This window comes from Salvelinus namaycush, chromosome 11, assembly GCF_016432855.1.
Source record: "Salvelinus namaycush isolate Seneca chromosome 11, SaNama_1.0, whole genome shotgun sequence".
Lineage (NCBI taxonomy): Eukaryota > Metazoa > Chordata > Actinopteri > Salmoniformes > Salmonidae > Salvelinus > Salvelinus namaycush.
In genome coordinates, this window is record NC_052317.1 from 5,259,051 (window position 1) to 5,279,642 (window position 20,592).

General features: G+C 42.8%; 1 protein-coding gene across 4 annotated transcripts; it reads right to left on the reverse strand.

Annotated features, from left to right (window-relative positions):
- Positions 1-2,045: 2,045 nt before the first annotated feature.
- tmub1 (transmembrane and ubiquitin-like domain containing 1) lies at positions 2,046-16,783 on the reverse strand. Of its 4 annotated transcripts, none has more exons than XM_039003656.1 (3): positions 16,698-16,783; positions 8,514-9,205; positions 2,046-3,109 (listed from the first exon to the last, which is right to left on the reverse strand). In XM_039003656.1, exons 2-3 carry the CDS (start codon positions 9,158-9,160, stop codon positions 2,758-2,760), a joined length of 999 nt encoding a protein of 332 aa, XP_038859584.1. In that variant the 5' UTR covers positions 9,161-9,205; positions 16,698-16,783; the 3' UTR covers positions 2,046-2,757. The 4 variants fall into 4 exon arrangements, with proteins under 4 accessions (XP_038859584.1, XP_038859585.1, XP_038859587.1 ...); XM_039003657.1 differs by lacking the exon at positions 16,698-16,783 and adding an exon at positions 16,368-16,481; XM_039003659.1 differs by lacking the exon at positions 16,698-16,783 and adding an exon at positions 16,356-16,374.
- Positions 16,784-20,592: the final 3,809 nt, after the last annotated feature.

A 20,592-nucleotide genomic window follows, 5' to 3' on the forward strand; every position in this document is an offset into this window, starting at 1 on the left:
CGTCAGCTAACTTAATGGTGTTGGAGTTGTGCTTGGCCATGCAGTCGTGGGTGAACAGGGAGTACAGGAGGGGACTGAGCACGCACCCGTGGTACCCCCGTGTTGAGAATCATGGAGGCAAATATCTTGTTACCTACCCTTACCACCTGGGGGCAGCCCATCAGGAAGTCCATGATCCAGTTGCAGAGGGAGGTGTTTAATCCCAGGGTTCTTAGCTTAGTGATGAGCTTTGTGGGGACTATGGTGTTGAACGCTGAGCTGTAGTCAATGAACATTCTCACATAGGTGTTCCTTTTGTCCAGGTGGGAAAGGGCAGTGTGGAGTGCAATAGAGATTGTATCATCTGTGGATCTGTTGGTGCGGTATGCAAACTGGAGTGCGTCTTGGGTTTCTGGGATGATGTGAACCATGACCAGCCTTTCAAAGCTCTTCATGGCTACAGACGTGAGTGCTACGGGGCAGTAGTCATTTAGGGAGGTTAACTTCGCTTTCTTTGGCACAGGGACTATGGGGGTCTGCTTGAAACATGTAGGTATTACAGGCTCGGTCAGGGAGAGGTCGAAAAATCAGTTAAGACACTTGCCAGTTGGTCCGCGCATGCTTTGAGTACACGTCCTGGTAATCGATCTGGAATGGACAGCGCCCGGTATAAGGGGCACTGTCATTTCTGCTGATAAAGCACATTGGAGACAGGCTACAGATTTCGCGCCAACCTATCACTTCAAAAGCACTCAATCAGTGGTCTCGGAGTCTCGGCATTTGAACATTATTTTTATTGTGGTTTAGCGTGACATAAGCAGAATTCAATATAATTCCAATGCAAGAACCCCCAAAATATCTCCCGCTCACCAATTTATACTGGCCCCTTAGAATTAAGCTCAAAGTAAAGCAATCTAACTATCCAGGTTTGTTGCATGAAGAAATAGGTGTTGTTCATGAAGCATATACAATGTCTTCGGAAAGTATTCAGACCCCTTGACTTGTTGCACAATTTGTTACGTTACAGCCTTATTCTAAAAGGTATTAAATAAAATGTTTTCCTCATCAATCTACACACAATACACCATAATGACAAAGTGAAAACAGATACCTTTCAGACCTTTTGCTATGAGACTCAAAATTGAGCGCCGGTGCATCCTGCTTCCATTGATCATCCTTGAGATGTTTCTACGACTTCATTGGAGTCCAGCTGTGATAAATTCAATTGACTGGACATGATTTGGAAAGGCACACACCTGTCTATATAAGGTCCCACAGTTGACAGTGCATGTCAGAGCAAAAACCAAACCATGAGGTCAAAGGAGCTCCGAGACAGGATTGTGTCGAGGCACAGATCTGGGGAACGGTACCAAATGTCCCCAAGAACACAGTGGCCTCCATCATTCTTAAATGGAAGAAGTTTGGAACTACCAAGACTCTTCCTAGAGCTGGCCACCTGTCCAAACTGATCAATCGGGGGAGAAGGGCCCTGGTAAGGGAGGTGACCAAGACACAATGGTCACTCTGACAGAGCTCCAGAGTTCATCTGTGGAAATGTGAGAACCTTCCAGAAGGACAACCATCTCTGCAGCACTCCACCAATATTTTGCCTAGTGGCGCACGTTGAGTTTTGGCCACGAGAGAAAAATGCAACCAATCATGCGGCAGTATTTTTTGTCTTAAAATAATGTTATACTGTGCTATTATATTTGGTTCTGTTATGTAGAATACTATCATTATGTGATCTTGCAGACATTGATTCAGCTTTGATCTAACTTGATTAAACGAGCGCCATTCATCACTGAAATTCACCAGAGTAGAGCATCCCGTACATGCGCAGAAGCTTCGGGATCTGTGCAGTCCACAAAGATGAAAGAATCGATGGGTAAATATCACAAATTAAAATGACCTAACAACTTCCCAAATCCCGATCTGTAGCTTTAATAAATGAATGGTTAATATTGAAAATGAATTATAGAGCTTCAAGCCCAAAAACAATGACTGATGCAAACCCAATGTTGAAATATTGAAAACCTCTTCAAAAGATGCACACACAAAAGCCAGCAGTAAATAAAAGAATGATTTAATAGAATTTGAATCTTTTCCTTTCAAAAGCCATATTTTAAACAAAAATTAGGCTTTAAGTCCCAACATACATACATACATACAGCACAACGGCAGTTGAACCTCCATCACTGCAGTGAGAAAGACTGCAGACAGGCAAACAGACAAATTGTCCTCTGGCCAAGTCCAAGTCCTGCCTCGAGTCAAAAGGGGGTTAGCCCCAAAAATAGACTCATCTACAGGCAAGCACCAACTAAACTGGAGGCGGTAGCATACCAGAATACATAAGAAAAGAAACTGTAATATTAGGATAGGCACAATGAGAATCGCTATACAGAAAAAACACAGGGAAAGAAAATTATCATAGCACATCCATCTGGTGACATTTTTCTTTACTTCAATGGAGCATTTGGGGAAGGAAAGTGTGACAGAAAGCTTGTTTCACAGAGAATAGTGGCCACGAAAGGAGGGGAGCTAAGTAAGGGTACATCTCGATAGTCTAAAATGGCCTCATCTCCCCTTCATCTGCACTCATGTGAAAACACAATATGGTAGACTAGAGGACACCTACTGAGGCAATAGCTGTCTGTCTTGCTGTTCCACATCATTGCAGATAAATAGAACGAGACAATCCGGAGCCACTTTTACTACTGCAAATTAACTAAGCTCATTAAGAACATCCGGGATGTGGCTCGTACCAAAGGGAAACTCACCTCAGCGGCGATAGACCGCAAACGCCACAAAGCTAAAGAAAATGGTGATGCCCACTAGTGACGCGGTGGCGGGTGCGGTGAAGAATTGACGGTACTGGATCTGGAAGTACCAGAGCACAGACAGCATGAGCACAAACAGGGGCACCATGAGGCTGCCCACGTTGAGGGCCACGTGGACCTGGTCGGCAGCCCGGACCCCTGCTGGTGCTGCCCTGGTGGCGTGCTGGGAGATGTGGCAGTGCAAGACGCAGTTGTCAGCCAGGTTTAGCGAGGCCAGTGTCTGGCCATCGTCCTGAAGCAGCTGGCCCTGGTAGATGAGACGCACCTGGTGCTCTTGACCGGCGAAGTAGGTCCTGAAGTGGGGTTGGGGAGAAAGGACAAGGGTTACATCAGAGTTAGGTAGTTTTCTCTCATATTGTGGTTAACCTCCGGGAAGACCACATGCAACACGTGGACAACATCAGCCGAGAGTGGTCGTAGACCAGATGATCTAGCAGATGTCATGAACTATATGTTGGAATGTATGCTTTATATGACGAGTTTAAGTAAGAAATTGCATGAATGTTGGCTATTATATTGGACACTCACAGCGGTCCCCAAGTGTTTATGAAGTTAACATCTGAATTAAGTAATACAGACCACACTGAAGTGTCCTGGGATTTATTTGCGAGTTCTAAAGTCATGTAACAAGATAGAGGAACGATTGCAACTGCAATGTAACAACATCCATGTTTTTTCGTTTTTTTAAATGTTTTTGTAAAACATGCACCTTACATCAGATCATCTTGAAACTCTCTGTAAAGCCAACTTCCATCAAGGTTTCATTTGGTCTCCAATTTAATTGGTGGTATAGGCACAAGTATATTTTATTACAAATCTCAAATTTGTGTCTACATTCAACTGGTTAAGGTTAATTGTGATATACACTGATTGTACAAAACATTATGAAGAGCTGCTCTTTCCATGACAGACTGACCAAGTGAAAGCTATGATCCCTTATTGATTCCACTTCAATCAGTGTAGATGAAGGATTTTTAAGCCTTGAGACATTAATTGAGACATGGATTGTGTATGTGTGCCATTCAGAGGGTGAATGGCCAAGACAAGATTTAAGTGCCTTTGAACAAGGTATGGTAGTAGGTGCTAGGCCCACCAGTTTGTGTCAAGAACTGCAACACTGCTGGGTTTGCGCTCAACATTTTGAGAATGGTCCACCATCAAGAATGGTCCGCCACCCAAAGGACATCCAGCCAACTTGACACAAATGTGGGAAGCATTGGACACAACGTGGACCAACATCCCTGTGGAATGCTTTCAGCACCTTGTAGAGTCCATGCCCCAATGAATTAAGGCTGTTCTGAGGGGGAAAGATGGGGTGCAAGTCAATATTAGGAAGGTGTTCTTAATGTTTTGTACACTCAGTGTATGTAAAGAGTACAAATGCCCCTATTAGGGTGTGGTGCCTGGCCTTAGTCTATGCAGTATATTATTCAGGCTACCCTAAAGTACTTTACCTTCTGCTGAAATGTTCCAGGCGACAACAAATGTCTATTTCAGACTCAGTCCCATCCATAACAAAGGGTGTAACTTCCATAACGGTTATTTATTCTCTCCAAGGTAATATTGGAAATAACAATATTTTCCAATGTATGATTTTTGTGTTCAGCAGAGCTTTCCTTCGAAATGGCTAACCATGTTTTTACCCAAGCCTTACGAACTCAGACTTTTGCTAATATCTCCCCAAAAAGCTTGGCCATTCACATCCACAACGTCTGCTTTTTGGGGTATACACCCTCGCCAAGGGGGACTATAGAAACACACACCAAACGTTTAATGTATGTTCTGTTTGTCCATTTTCTAAGACATTAAAGTTGTGGTATTGCGTGGGGGTGTCACATCCATAATGCTAGAATTGCCCTTATATTTTAGGTTCTGCTGGGGTAGGATAGTTCATTAGGCCCAAATCTATGGATTTCACATGATTGGGAATATAGATATGCATCTGTTGGTCACAGATACCTTTAAACAAAAAAAGAAGGGACATGGAACAGAAAACCAGTCAGTATCTGGTGTGACCATTTGCCCGCCAATATCTCCTTCGCATAGAGTTGATCAGGCTGATGATTGTGGCTTGATGTCCCACTCCTCTTCAATGGCTGTGCAAAGTTGCTGGATATTGGCGGGAACTGGACACGCTGTCGTACACGTCAATCCAGAGCATCCCAAACATGCTCAATGGGTGACATGTCTGTTGAGTATGCAGGCAATGAAGGAACTGGGACATTTTCAGCTTCCAGGAATTGTGTACAGATCCTTGCAACATGGGGCCGTGCATTATCATGCTGAAACATGAGGTGATGGAGGTGGAAGAATGGCACGACAATGATCCTCAGGATCTCATCACGGTATCTCTGTGTATTCAAATGTCAATCGATAAAATGCAATTGTGTTCGCTGACCATAGCTTATGCCTGCCCATACCATAAACCCACCGCTTGCCCACACTACGCCATACACGCTGTCTGCAATCTGCCTGGCATTAATGCAGTCAGCATGCCAATTGCACACTCCTCACAACTTGGCATTGTGTGAGAAAACATCACATTTTAAAAGTGGCCTTTTATTGTCACCAGCACAAGCTTCTTGATATGCCTCACCTGTCAGGTGGATGGATTATCTTGGCCAAGGAGAAATGCTCAGCAATGGACATAAACAAATTTGTGCACAAAATTTGAGAGTTAACTTTTTGTGTGCATGGAAAACTTCTGGGATTTTTTATTTCAGCTCATGAATAGTTGACATGTTGTGTTTATATAATTGTTCAGTATAAGTTCATGAGACATTTATAAGTTATATTCCTCAAGATCCAATGGCAACACTCCCCTACTTTTTTGGACAGTGAAGCTAAAACTTTCAATTTGGCTATATACTCCAGCATTTTCTATTTGATATGCAATGTTTTAAATGACGTGACAGTACATGTCACCTTTTATTTCAGGGTATTTTCATACCTATCTGATTTACTGTTTAGAAATTAAATCACTTTATGTATCAAGTCCCCACATTTGAAGGGGTCATAAGTGTTTGGACAAATTCACTTGGTGTATTCAATTTTGTCAAAAGTTTATTTAATTCCATATTCCTAGCACGCAATGACTACATCAAGCTTGTGACTACAAACTTGTTGGATGCATTTGCAGTTTGTTTTGGTCGTGTTTGGAATTATGTTGTGCCCAATAGAAATGAATTGTTAAGTAATCTAGTGTCAATTTGAAGTTACTTTTATTGTAAATAAGAATAGAATATGTTTGCGCTAGATTAATGTGGATGCTACCATGATTATGGATGACCATGAATGAATCGTTTATAATGATGAGTCAGACGCACAGTTGCAGATGCAAAGATCATGCCCACAAAACAATTTTTCATATGATAATTATTCCTCAGTAACTTTATATAGTAAAATAGGCTCTGAGCTATGACCGTTTTTGGAATTTACATGTACAACACATTCGGAAAGTATTCAGACCCCTTGACCTGTTGCACATTTTGTTACGTTACAGACTTATTCTAAAGTCTGTATTAAATATCCCCCCCCCAATCGACACAATACCCTATAACAAAGCAAAAACTGTATTTTAGATATTTTTGCAAATGTATTAAAAACAGCGATTGGCAGCGATTAAAGCCTTGAGTCTTCTTGGGTATGATGCTACAGCTTCTCACGCTTGTATTTGAGGGTTTTGTCCCATTCTTCTCTGCAAATCCACTCAAGCTCTGTCAGGTTGGATGGGGAGCGTCGCGGCACAGCTATTTTCAGGTCTCTCCAGAGATTTTCAATCGGGTTCATGTCCGAACACTGGCTGGGCCACTCAAGGACATTCAGAGACTTGTCCCGAAGCCACTCATGCGTTGACTTGGCTGTGTGCTTAGGGTCGTTGTGCTGTTGGAAGGTGAACCTTCGCCCCAGTCTGAGATCTTAAAGGGCTCTGGAGCAGGTTTTCATCAAGGATCTCTCTGTACTTTGCTCTATTCATCTTACCCTCAATCCTGACTAGTCTCCCAGTCCCTGCTGCTGAAAAACATCCCCACAGCATGATGCTACCCCCACGCTTCACAGTAGGGATAGTGCCAGGGTTCCTCCAGACATAATGCTTGGCATTCCGGCCAAAGAGTTTAATCTTGGTTTCATCAGACCAGAAAATCTGGTTTCTCATGGTCAGAGTCCTTTAGATGCTTTTTGGCAAACTCCAAGCGGTCTGTCGTGCATTTTACTGAGGAGTGGCTTCCGTCTGGCCACTCTATCATAAAGGCCTGATTGGAGGAGTGCTGCAGAGATGGTTGGCCTTCTGGAAGGTTCTCCCATCTCCACAGAAGAACTCTGGAGCTCTGTCAGAGTGACCATTGTGTCTTGGTCACCTCCCTAACCAAGGTCCTTCTCCCCCGGTGCGCAGTTTGGCCAGGCGGCCAGCTCTAGGAAGAGTCTCGGTGGTTCTAAACAGGTGTGTGCCTTTCCAAATCATGTCCAATCGATTGAATTTAACACAGGTGGACTCCAATCAAGTTGTAGAAACATCACAAGGATGATCAATGGAAACAGGATGCACCTGAGCTCAATTTTGATTCTCATAGCAAAGGGTCTGAATACTTATGTAAATGTGATATTTTTTTTGGGGGGGGGGGGGGGGTCATTAAATGTGCAGATGGGTAAACTTTGAGAACCTCCATCTCCTTAATATTTTGAAATTCAGGTCCAAAACGTCGCTCTCTGAACACTTCTACCATGGGCAAACATGTATGGAAGGTTTTGTTCAAATCAAAGGGGGTGAGGTAAAAGAGTGATTGAATTCATATAGAACGTCCCTTTGTAAATCGAACCCTAAAACATAAACAATGGTTTCCCACTTTGAAATAAGCTACATAGTTAAGGGCACCACATTATAAATTGTACACCATCTTCAAATGAGACTCAGCAGTATGTTGCCACAAGCAGCAGTATTTTTATTTGGAAATACTCTTTCGTGTTTTGGGTATTTTCAAATACACAGCGCAAAACAACTAGTCTTCTTCAAATAGACATAGTTGTAAATGCCTGCCAATACTTTCTAAATGCATTTAATACTCAATTAAATATAGGTGTATTTTCACATAACCTAATCTTAATGCTTTTTGCCAAATGTATTTGAAAGTAATTGAAATATAGTTCTATGAACGCAGGTCTGATTGATACACACCCACCCCTTCACCTCTGCCAGCCTCAATAGTGGTCGGCACCAGTGTGAATCTATGTAAACACACTACCCAAATCTTAACCATAGGGATTATATTCAAACAATATAATCCCTATATTGCCTCAGGATTTGGAAGACTATTAAGTCGATTCCCTTGATGCTATAAGTCAGCCTAAAAAGCCTCCTGAAACACCTTGCCATGTGCGTCACCATCCCCAAGGTCTAGAAGGAGACACAGAATGCTGTGAGACGGCTCTGCAATTTCAACTGTTGAGAATGAGTTAGCCTTGCACTTGGTTAATCCCTGCAAGTCTCTACATAAAGGTTCAATTACATTTTTTTTAAAGACATGTTTAAACTTGCAGATAGTCCCTGGAAAAAATAGGGGAAAGTGTAGGTGTACTTGTATGGTGGGTAAGCCGCCCTCTTAACTAGGAGACCAACCAAATTGAATGCATGTCTCAGTGTTCATATGAATGAATAGGCCAAATGCAATAGATAGATACAAACCTCAAAAGAATAGGTACCTTTTGATGTAACCAATGGTGTCCTCAGGCTTGACCTGGGCCATCCTCTCTGTGTCGTTGAGGAACTTAAGACGCAAGACCATGTTCCTCTCGGCAGCGGCAGCAGTATCCACATCAGGGAAGTGGCTGTCACTTGAGGCACTGTCTAGTGGAGTCGGGGTGGGGAAAGAAGGGGAAGGAGAGGGGCCGGCTCCAGCCTGGCCACCTCCGACGCCGTCTCGGTGTCTCATACCATCCCTCCTGAAGCCCGACCCCTCTTCTTCCAGAAGGCTGCTCTCTCCACCTGCCCCCTCTATTCCCCTTTCTCCACCCCCCTCAGGAATCTGTCCTCCCGCCTCTGCCTTACCTTCCTCCCCCAAAGGTGGGGTCAGGCTGACCAGAGTGGTTGTGGTGGGTGGCAACTCCGGACTGTCGCTGTCATTGGTGGTGATGTTATTTGGAGCCGGGTGCTGATCAGAGGGGCCGGTCCGGAGCTGGAGGGAGGCAGAGACTGAAGAGGAGGAGGCGGAGGTAGGGGGTGTGGTGAAGAGGTTTTCGGGGGGCTCGGCCGTGTGCGTGGAGGCCCAGGCAATCACCAGTACCAGCAGCAGGAGGACCGCCCCAAAGAGCAGGGTGACCTCGTCCCCCACCCCCTCGATTAGAGCCATACCCAGGCCGGGGGTCCCACACTAAGGCAAGGTTTGACTAGGCACCTGGAACAAAGGGGGAGGGAGGAAAAGGATTTGGTTGGGGCTCAGTCTAACACATACTAAAATGGTTTGCCTAGCCAGAGCTGAGTCAAATATGACATTCATGTAGGCAACATTCTGAGATGTTCAGTTCTTACGGCACAAAGTCTACTCAATTATGGATTGTTAAAATCATAAATAAAAACCATGTTTCAAAACAGAAATTGCACTATTCAGCACATTTCTCCATGACATCTGAAAAATAGGAGCATCTACGATAGATTGGTCTGACTGCGTACTGCTAATGGGCGTTACTTGCAAGAGGAAGTTGAATTGAGTTCTTGAGCTACAATGATTGTGGGGGGCATGGTAGTGGCTGTGGCCAACATTTTTAAAGGCCCTCTTGGCCACAGAGACAATATTTTGCTTTTTAAAGCAATGATACACTTTTTGTCTTGGGGCTGAGATAAAACATTTCAGCTTCAAAGCTAATTTCTTGATATTCTTTTTCATTGTGACATGGCTTATCCTGTGTTCTTATGCTATCTGAGCGACTCAAACATTTTAACAAAATTGCGGCCACGTGCCACGACATTTTATGAATTTTAGATTCTCTCCAACTGTCTAGTTTTCAATTTGTGACTGTTAGTTTTCAAAGATTCTTATTCAAAAACATATTGCTCCATTATCATTTTTACATACTTTCTGTTTTTAGTCATTTCAGGTTACACTGACAATGTTTACCATCAAGAAATACAAAACAATACATGAACTTTTCTTTTGCTTATTTTTTGGAGTGGCGGCAACTAGGCTTGGGCGGTATCTAGATTGTCATACCGACCTTGTGCCATCACGGGCCATCCCACCAGACAGGTGTACCATATCAAGAACCTGATTAAACAGCATGATCATTACACAGGTGCACCTTTTCTGGGGATAATAAAAGGGCACTCTAAAATGTCCAGTTCAGTTTTGTCACAACATAACGCCACAGATGTCTCAAGTTTTGAGGGAGCGTGCAATTGGCATGCTGACTGCAGGAATGTCCACCAGAGCTGTTGCCAGAGAATGTAATGTTAATTTCTCTACCATATGTCGCCTCTAACATCTTTTACGAATCAGATCAAATTTTATTGTTCACATACACATGGTTAGCAGATGTTAATGTGAGTGTAGCAAAATGCTTGTGCTTCCAGTTCTGACCCGTGCAGTAATATCTAACAATTTCAGAACAACTACCTTATACACACAAGTGTAAAGGAATGAATAAGAATATATGGATGAGCGATGGCCGAACAGCATAGGCAAGATGCAGTAGATGGTATAGAGTACAGTATATACATATGAGATGAGTAATGTAGGGTATATAAACATAATATAAAGTGGCATTGTTTAAAGTGACTAGTGATACATTTATTACATCCCATTTTTAATTATTAAAGTGGCTAGAGATGAGTCAGTATGTTGACAGCAGCCACTCACTGTTAGTGATGGCTGTTTAACAGTCTGATGGCCTTGAGATAGAAGCTGTTTTTCAGTCTCTCGGTCCCAGCTTTGATGCACCTGTACTGACCTTGCCTTCTTGATGATAGCGGGGTGAACAGGCAGTGGCTCGGGAGGTTGTTGTCCTTGATGATCTTTTTGGCCTTCCTGTGACATCGGGTGGTGTAGGTGTCCTGGAGGCCAGGTAGTTTGCCCCCGGTGATGTGTTGTGCAGACATCACTACCCTCTGGAGAGCCTTGCGGTTGTGGGCGGTGCAGTTGCAGTACCAGGCGGTGATACAGCCCGACAGGATGCTCTCGATTGTGCATCCGTAAATGTTGAGTGTTTTTGGTGGCAAGCCAAATTTCTTCAGCCTCCTGAGGTTGAAGAGGTGCTGTTGCGCCTTCTTCACCACACTGTCTGTGTGAGTGGACCATTTCAGTTTGTCCGTGATGTGTATGCCGAGGAACTTGAAACTTCCCACCTTCTCCACTACTGTCCCGTTGATGTGGATAGGGGGCTGCTCCCTCTGCTGTTTCCTGAAGTCCACGATCATCTCCATTGTTTTGTTGACGTTGAGTGTGAGGTTATTTTCATGACACCACACTCCGAGGGCCCACACCTCCTCCCTGTAGGCCGTCTCGTCATTGTTGTTAATCAAGCCTACCCACTGTAATGTCGTCTGCAAACTTGATGATTGAGTTGGAGGCGTGCATGGCCACGCAGTCATGGGTGAACAGGGAGTACACAGGAGAGGGCTGAGAACGCACCCTTGTGGGGCCCCAGTGTTGAGGATCAGCGGGGTGGAGATGTTGTTTCCTACGCTCACCACCTGGGGGCAGCATGTCAGAAAGTCCAGGACCCAGTTGCACAGGGTGGGGTCGAGACCCAGGGTCTGGAGTTTAATGACGAATTTGGAAGGTACAATGGCGTTAAGTGCTGTGCTGTAATCGATGAACAGCACTCTTACATACGGTTGAAGTTGGTAGTTTACATACACCTTAGCCAAATACATTTAAACTAAGTTTTTCAAAATTCCTGACATTTAATCCTAGTAAAAATTCCCTGTCTTAGGGCAGTTAGGATCAATATTTTATTTTAACAATGTGAAATGTCAGAATAATAGTAGAGAGAATGATTTATTTCAGCTTTATTTCTTTCCTCACATTCCCAGTGTGTCACACATACACTCAATTAGTATTTGGTAGCATTGCCTTTACATTGTTTAACTTGGGTCAAACGTTTCAGATAGCCTTCCACAAGCTTCCCACAATAAGTTGGGTGAATTTTGGCCCATTCCTCCTGACAGAGCTGGGGTAACTGAGTCAGGTTTGTAGGCCTCCTTGCTCGCACACGCTTTTTCAGTTCTGCCCACAAAATTTCTATAGGATTGAGGTCAGGGCTTTGTGATGGCCACTCCAATACCTTGACTTTGTTGTCCTTAAGCCATTTTGCCACAACTTTAGAAGTATGCTTGGGGTCATTGTCCATTTGGAAGACCCATTTGCGACCAAGCTTTAACTTCCTGACTGACGTCTTGAGATGTTGCTTCAATATATCCACATCATTTTCCTACCTTATGCCATCTATTTTGTGAAGTGCACCAGTCCCTCCTGCAGCAAAGCATCCCCACAATATGATGCTGCCACCCCCGTGCTTCACGGTTTGGATGGTGTTCTTCGGCTTGCAAGCATCCCCCTTTTTCCTCCAAACATAATAATGGTCATTATGACCAAACAGTTCTATTTTTTTTTCATCAGATCAGAGGACATTTCTCCAAAAAGTATGATCATTGTCTCCATGTGCAGTTGCAAACCGTAGTCTGGCTTTTTTATGGCGGTTTTGGAGCAGTGGCTTCTTACTTGCGGAGCGGCCATTCAGGTTACGTTGATATAGGACTCGTTTTACTGTGGATATAGATACTTTTGTACCTGTTTCCTCCAGCATCTTCACAAGCTCCTTTGCTGTTGTTCTGGGATTGAGTTGCACTTTTTGCACCAAAGTACGTCCATCTCTAGGAGACAGAATGCGTCTCCTTCCTGAGCGGTATGACAGCTGTGTGGTCCCATGGTGTTTTATTTGCGTACTATTGTTTGTACAGATGAACGTGGTATCTTCAGGCGTTTGGAAATTGCTCCCAGGGATGAACCATACTTGTGGAGGTCTACAATTTTTTTCTGAGGTCTTGGTTGATTTCTTTTGATTTTCCCATGATGTCAAGCAAAGAGGCACTGAGTTTGAAGGTAGGCCTTGAAATACATCCACAGGTACACTTCCAATTGACTCAAATGATGTCAATTAGCCTATCAGAAGCATCTAACACCATGACATCCTTTACTGGAATTTTCCAAGCTGTTTAAAGGCACAGTCAACTTAGTGTATGTAAACCTCTGACCAACTGGAATTGTGATACAGTGAATTATAAGTTATATAATCCATCTGTAAACAATTGTTGGAAAAATTACTTGTGTCGTGCACAAAGTAGATGTCCTAATCGACTTGCCAAAACTATAGTTTGTTAACAAGAAATTTGTGGAGTGGTTGAAAAATGAGTTTTAATGACCTAAGTGTATGTAAGCTTCCGACTATAACTGTAGGTATTCCTCTTGTCCAGATGGGTTAGGGCAGTGTGCAGTGTGATTGCGTCGTCTGTGGACCTACTGGGGCAGTAAGCAAATTGGAGTGGGTCTAGGGTGTCAGGTAGGGTGGAGGTGATATGTTCCTTGACTCGTCTCTCAAAGCACTTTATGATGACGGAAGTGAGTGCTACGGGGCGATAGTCGTTTAGCTCAGTTACCTTCGCTTTCTTGGGAACAGGAACAATGGTGGCCCTCTTGAAGCATGTGGGAACAGCAGACTGGGATAGGGATTGATTGAATATGTCCGTAAACACACCAGCCAGCTGGTCTGTGCATGCTCTGAGGACGCGGCTAGGGATGCTGTCTGGGCCGGCAGCCTTGCGAGGGTTAACACGTTTAAATGTTTTACTCACGTTGGCTGCGGTGAAGGAGAGCCCGCAGATTTTGGTAGCAGGCCTTGTCAGTGGCACTGTATTGTCCTCAAAGCGAGCAAAGAAGTTGTTTAGTTTGTCTGGGAGCAAGACATCGGTGTCCGCGAAAGGGCTGGTTTTCTTTTTGTAATCCGTGATTGACTGTAGACCCTGCCACATACGTCTTGTGTCTGAGCCGTTAAATAGCGACTCTACTTTGTCTCTATACTAACACTTAGCTTGTTTGATTGCCTTGCGGAGGGAATAGCTACACTGTTTGTATTCGGTCATGTTTCCGGTCGCCTTGCCACGATTAAAAGCATTGGTTCGCGTATTCAGTTCTGCACAAATGCTGCCATCAATCCACGGTTTCTGGTTGGGGAAGGTTTTGATAGTCACCGTAGGTACAGCATCATCGATGCACTTGCTAATAAACTCGCTCACCAAATCAGCGTACACATCAATGTTGTTGTCTGAGGCTATCCGGAACATATGCCAGTCCACGTGATCGAAGCAATCTTGAAGCGTGGAATCCGATTGGTCAGACCAGCATTGAACAGACCTCAGCACTGGCGTTTCTTGTTTTAGTTTTAGTTTGTAGGCTGGGAGCAACAAAATGGAGTCGTGGTCATATTTGCCGAATGGAGGACGGGGGAGGGCTTTGTATGCGTAGCGGAAGTTAGAGTAACAATGATCCAGAATTTTGTCAGCCCGGGTCGTGCAAAATCACCAGCTATAATAAATGCAGCCTCAGGATATGTGGTTTCCAGTTTACATAGAGTCCAATTAAGTTATTTCAAGGTCGCCGAGGTGTCTGCTTGGGGGGATATACACGACTGTGATTATAATCTAAGAGAATTCTCTTGGTAGATAATGCGGTCGGCATTTGATTGTAAGGGATTCTAGGCCAGGTGAACAAAAGGATGTGAGTTCCTGTATGTTGTTATGATCACACCATGACTCGTTAATCATAAGGCATACACCCCCGCCCTTCTTCTTAACAGAGAGATGTTTGTTTCTGTTGGAGCAATGCATGAAGAAACCGGGTGGCTGTACCGACTCTGCTAACATATCACGAGTGAGCCATGTTCCCGTTAAACAGAGAATGTTACAATCTCTTATGTCTCTCTGGAAGGCAACCCTTTCTCGAAATTTGTGGGCATTGGCGAGTAGTATACTCGGGAGCGGTGAGCCCGTCTACGGAGCCTGACCAGAAGACTGCTCCGTCTGCCCCTTCTGGATTCGATCCATTGTTCTGGGTGGTGGTCCAAACAGAGGATCCGCTTCGGGAAAGTCGTATTCCTGGTCGTAATGTTGGTAAGTTGCCATTGCTCTTATATCCAATAGTACTTCCCAGCTGTATGTGATAAGACTTAAGATTTCCTGGGGTAACAGTGTAAGAAATAATACTTTTAAAAAATTCAATACTGCAGTTTCCTAAAAATGTGAAGCGAGGCGCCAGGTGTAAGTGAATTTGGCAGTACATCCAAACAGCCTAACAACCACAGACCATGTTCATAGCATCGTGTGGGCTAGTGGTTTTCTGATGTCAACGTTGTGAACAGAGTGCCCCATGGTGGTGGTGGGGTTATGGTATGGCAGGCATAAGCTACGAACAACGAACACAATTGCATTTTATCAATTGGCAATTTCAATGCACGAAAATACCATTACGAGATCCTAAGGCCCATTTTTTTCTTTTACATATCTGTGACCAGTCATGTGAAATCCACAGATTAGGGCAAAATGTACTTATTTCAATTGACTGATTTCCTCATATGAACTCTAACTTAATAAGTAATTTACTCAGTGGTGTAAAGTACTTAAGTAATACTTTCAAGTATTTTTATTTAAGTGTTTTTTGGGGTATATGTACTTTACTATTTATATTTTTAACAACTTTTACTTCACTACATTCCTAAAGAAAATAATGTACTTTTTACTCCATTTTTCCTGACACCCAAAAGTACTCGGTACATTTTGAATGCTTATCAGAACAGGACAATTGTCTAATTTACACACTTATCAAGAGAACATCCCTGGTCATCCCTACTGCCTCTGATTTGGCAGACTCACTAAACACATGCTTATTTTACAGATGATGTCTGAGTGTTGGAGCATGCCCCTGGCTATACGTAAATTAATTAACTTTTGATACTTTCGTATATTTTAGCAATTACAATTACTTTTGGTACTTAAGTATAAAAACAAATACTTTTAGACTTTTACTCAAGTAGTATTTTATTGGGTGACTTCCCCTTTTACTAAAGTAATTTTCTATTAAAAGGTATCTTTAATTTTACTGAAGTAAAAGTAAAGATACACTTGCCCCTTGCCAAGCCATAATTGTAAATAAAAATGTGTTTTTAACTGACCTGCAATTATTATGCATACTTGTCTTGTACATTCAAACAGTCATGACAACTGTGGGGTCAAAAAGTCCTGCTATGTGGTGTGATCGGTGTCTGTGATCCTAAACGTAACGATAGGCTGGCTATGGGCTATTTATTGGTCAATATTTATTGAATACAAAGTAAGTAGTTAACTGACCTACCATAAATTCTGCATTAGTAGCTACCACCAACTAGTTAGTTAGTTGTAGTGAACAAGGTCGTGACTACACACTTCGACTAACTTACACTAGAAAGCTAACACAAACTATCTAACGTTAGTTTGCTAACAAGCCAGGCCTAGTTAGTTACCTAGCTACGTACGTTCACAAGTTCCTTAACCACTGGCTCTACGAGGGCAGTTGGTTAACTTTAACTTCTCTCCTGCAAACTCGCTTAGCTAGCTACCTGCTGGCGACGATAGTGTGTAACTAGTACAGCAGCTAGTTACCTAGACTAGCAAGCATCCGCCTAACCCTAACAGGTAGTCGTCATTCGTCAAATATCCCAACATTTCAAGCCATAGTAGCTAACTACTAACTGTAGCGGCTCTAACGGCAAAAGATTAATCAACCAGAGTTTAATGTCAACCAAACTAACGACTAGTGTTACTACAACAATACTTCAACAAAATATATGCATAGTAGAACTTACTGTTAACATTTGAAATAGCATCATTGTAGCTAAATCATTATCCAATTTGATGTGCACTTCCTTACACCAGCATTTCGTCATCAACCTTAAAAAAGTACTTCCGGTTCACGGAATTTCAAAATAAAAGTTCCGCTCGTAATAGTAATTATTCAGTATATATATAATTATTATGTGTATATATATATAATTATTATGTGTGTATATATATATGTGTGTGTGTGTGTGTGTATATAACCAAAAACAACTGTCCAAACATTAACAATGATCATTATTTGTTCATATTTATGTGACATTTGCATTATTTGTGGGTTTTAAAACATTTTCCAAAGATAAATAAATTCCCCCAATGCATTAGGCCTATAAATTACATGTTGGCTTTAAGAGACAAAAATATTTTTATGTGTCGATGTAAAAGTGGGGTTGGAAATACTCAGTAGGGTCTTCTTAACAGCTTCTACCCACAAGCCATAAGACTCCTGAATAGCTAATCAAATGGCTACCCAGACTATTTGCATTGCCCCCCCCCCCTATCACTTTAATAACTATACCTACATGTACATATTACCTCAATACCTCGACACTGGTGCACCTGCACATTGACTCTACCAGTACCCCCTGTAAATAGCCCCGCTATTGTTATTTACTGCTGCTCTTTAATTATTTGTTATTCTTATCTCTTACTTTCTTTCTAGGTATTTTCTTAAAACTGCATTGTTGGTTAAGGGCTTGTAAGTAAGCATTTCACTGTATGGTCTACTACACCTGTTTTATTCGGCGCATGTGACATATAAGAATTGATTTGATCTATACTGAACAAAAATATAAATGCAACATGCAACAATTTCAACGATTTTACTAGGGTACAGTTCATGTAAGGAAATCAGTCAACTGAAAAAAAATTATTAGGCCCTAATCTATGGATTTCACTTGAAGTGGGTGGGCCTGGGAGGGCAAAGGCCCACCCACTTGGGAGACTGACTCCCCCACTGGGGAGCAAGGCCCAGCCAATCAGAATGAGTTTCCCCACAAAAGGGCTTTATTACAGACAGAAATACTCCTCCGTTTCATGACTTATGCTAGAGAAATTCACATTCAATTCTCTGGCAACAGCTCTGGTGGACATTCCTTCTGTAATAAGCTCACGTAGTTGCTGTCACAAACTCCACACAGTTGTCACTGACTAGTTGGATATTAATTTAAAATCAAATCCAATTTGTCACATGCGCCAAATACAGTGAAATGTAGGTATAGTTAAAGTGACTATGCATAGATAATAAACAGAGTACCTGCAGCGTAAAAGGGGGGGTTGCAAATAGTCTGGGTAGCCATTTGAATAGCTGTTCAGGAGTCTTATGGCTTGTGGGTAGAAGCTGTTAAGAAGTTTTTTGGACCTAGACTTGGCGCACCGGTTCCCCTTGCCTTGCGGTCGCAGAGAGAACAGTCTATGACTAGGGTGGCTGGAGTCTTTGACCATTTTTAGGGCCTTCCTCTGACACCGCCTGGTATAGAGGTCCTGGGTGGCAAGAAACTTGGCCCCAGTGATGTACTAGGCCGTACGCACTACCCTCTGTAGTGCCTTGCGGTCGGAGGCCGAGCAGTTGCCATACCAGGCAGTGATGTAACCAGTCAGGATGCTCTCAATCGTGCAGCTGTAGAACTTTTTGAGGATCTGAGGACCCATGCCAAATCTTTTCAGTCTTCTGAGGGGGAATTGTCTTTGTCGTGCCCTCTTCACGACTGTCTTGGTATGTTTGAACCATGATAGTTTGTTGGTGATGTGGACACAAAGGAACTTGAAGCTCTCAACCTGCTCCACTACAGCCCCGTCGATGAGAATGGGGGCGTGCTCTGTCCTCCTTTTCCTGTAGTCCACAATTATCTTGTTTGTCTTGATCACGTTAAGGGAGAGGTTGCTGTCCTGGCACCACAAGGCCAGTTCTCTGACCTCCTACCCGTAGGCTGTCTCATCGTTGTCGGTGATCAGGCCTACCACTGTTGTGTCATCGGAAAACTTAATGATGGTGTTGGAGTCGTGCCTGGCCAGTATCTGTGAAAATGATCATGAATGCCTTGCGTAAATAGCAGGAAGGCTAGGCCATGTCAATCCCTTATAAAGCTTAATACGAATCATGGATTAACTCAAGGCACTTCCATGATTATTTTGGTAGAATAACAACAAGGTTACATGTTTCAGATCTGGTGTTGTAAGTAGAGAAAGAGAGCCTCCGGGTGAGCATGGACCAGTGGATTTTGCATAGTGCTTTCACAGATGGATTTGGTCTCATTTCTGTGGTTGGTTTTGTATAGGCCCTTGTTTCTCTATAGTCCAGTGGTCCATTCAACCCTCCAGATATGACACAACATAGGAACACAGGATTACCCATAGCTAAAAGGAATACTGATGATGCCTTCCTTTTCATGACCATTGTTACATGTCTGAACTCTTTAGAGCTCGCCATAATTACACTGAACACGCAACAATTTCAAAGATTTTACTTAGTTACAGTTCATATGAGGAAATACGTCAATTGAAATAAATTAATTAGTCCCTAATCTATGGATTTCACATGACTGGGAACACAGATATGCATGTTGGTCACAGATACAATACCTTAAAAGAATGGGCCTTACAATGGGCCTAAGGATCTCGTCACGGTATTTTTGTGCATTTAAATTGCCACCATGGGGCATTCTGTTCACAACGTTGACAGCAAACCGCTCGGCGACACGACGCCATACACATAGTGTTGGAGCCAAATTCCAATTTTCTTTATTTGTGCTATATTTATTGTTTTGCTCCATTTAGAAAAACATTATTTGAATATAAGTATAAATATTGTATTATGGAGTATGATTGATTAACTCGTGTTTTGGGGGTTTTCTATGGTTATCATGGGTATTTAAAACCATTATGGAGCCTTTCCTGGGCACATCCCTTTTTTCCCATGTTCCCCTTAACTCTTTAGCAGTATGGGTCTACCTCAGTTCCCTCCGTTACACTAAGCAAGCTGGTAGTAGTCTATACACTTTAAATCCGATCGCTTTGACTTTGTTAATCGATGGAATATAGCCTATGAAATTACGGTTTGCTTGGATAATAAATGTTTATTTTTACACTATTGGAGTTTTGGATTCCCTGTTCTGTGGTTTCTTTGGAAGCGCATCTGACTACGGCATCACATACCTGTGGAATTGGATTACAAATTGCCAAAAAACTATTGCTGGATGGAACGCTGACGAATGGGTTATCAGCATGATCAAACATCGGATTGGAGGTAAAGATTTAATTTGAACAAGGTGAAAAAGCGATGATACTCTACTGTATAAATTAAGAAGTGACAGAAGCTATTGTAACTCTCTGACTGTTTGATTTGCGCTACTCACTGTGGAGCGGGGAGAATGAAGTGCGGGGGGGGGGGGGGGGGGGGGGGGGGGGATTCATATCGCTTCTAGCCAATTCACTGAAAGGGACTGTTCACATGACAGCACTGTTAGCCAATATTTCAGCTTCGAGCTCCAATTCTTCCTTTTGTGCTTTGAGTTGAGCCTCTTGTTTCTCCAATGCTTGTTTCCTTTTCAATACTTCAACTTTAACCAGTAAGGCTGCCTTTTCAGCCTCCAAATGGAGCCTGATAGAAAATGTGGTGGATTGTACAGAGTGCCGGGGGGGTACCCTAACTCTGTTTATACAGGTTCCTCAGTTATGAGGCTTGCATCTAATTATTGTATAAAATGAATGAGTAAAGATGAAACTATTTGCGAAATGATGTGATGTTAACCAATAAAATTTGAGAATTGGCCTTCCATGTAAAGTTTAACTAAGTCAGTAGCCACGCCCATGTGAATAGACATTGGTTGGAAATGATGAACCAACCCCTTTTCCACTCTTGAATAA

Coding starts and splice junctions, on each gene's coding strand:
- tmub1 (XM_039003656.1), bottom strand. CDS start 9,160: ATGGCTCTAATCGAGGGGGTGGGGGACGAGGTCACCCTGCTCTTTGGG. Junction 3,110..8,513: donor ACCATTGGTTACATCAAAAG/GTACCTATTCTT, acceptor ACCCCACTTCAG/GACCTACTTCGCCGGTCAAG.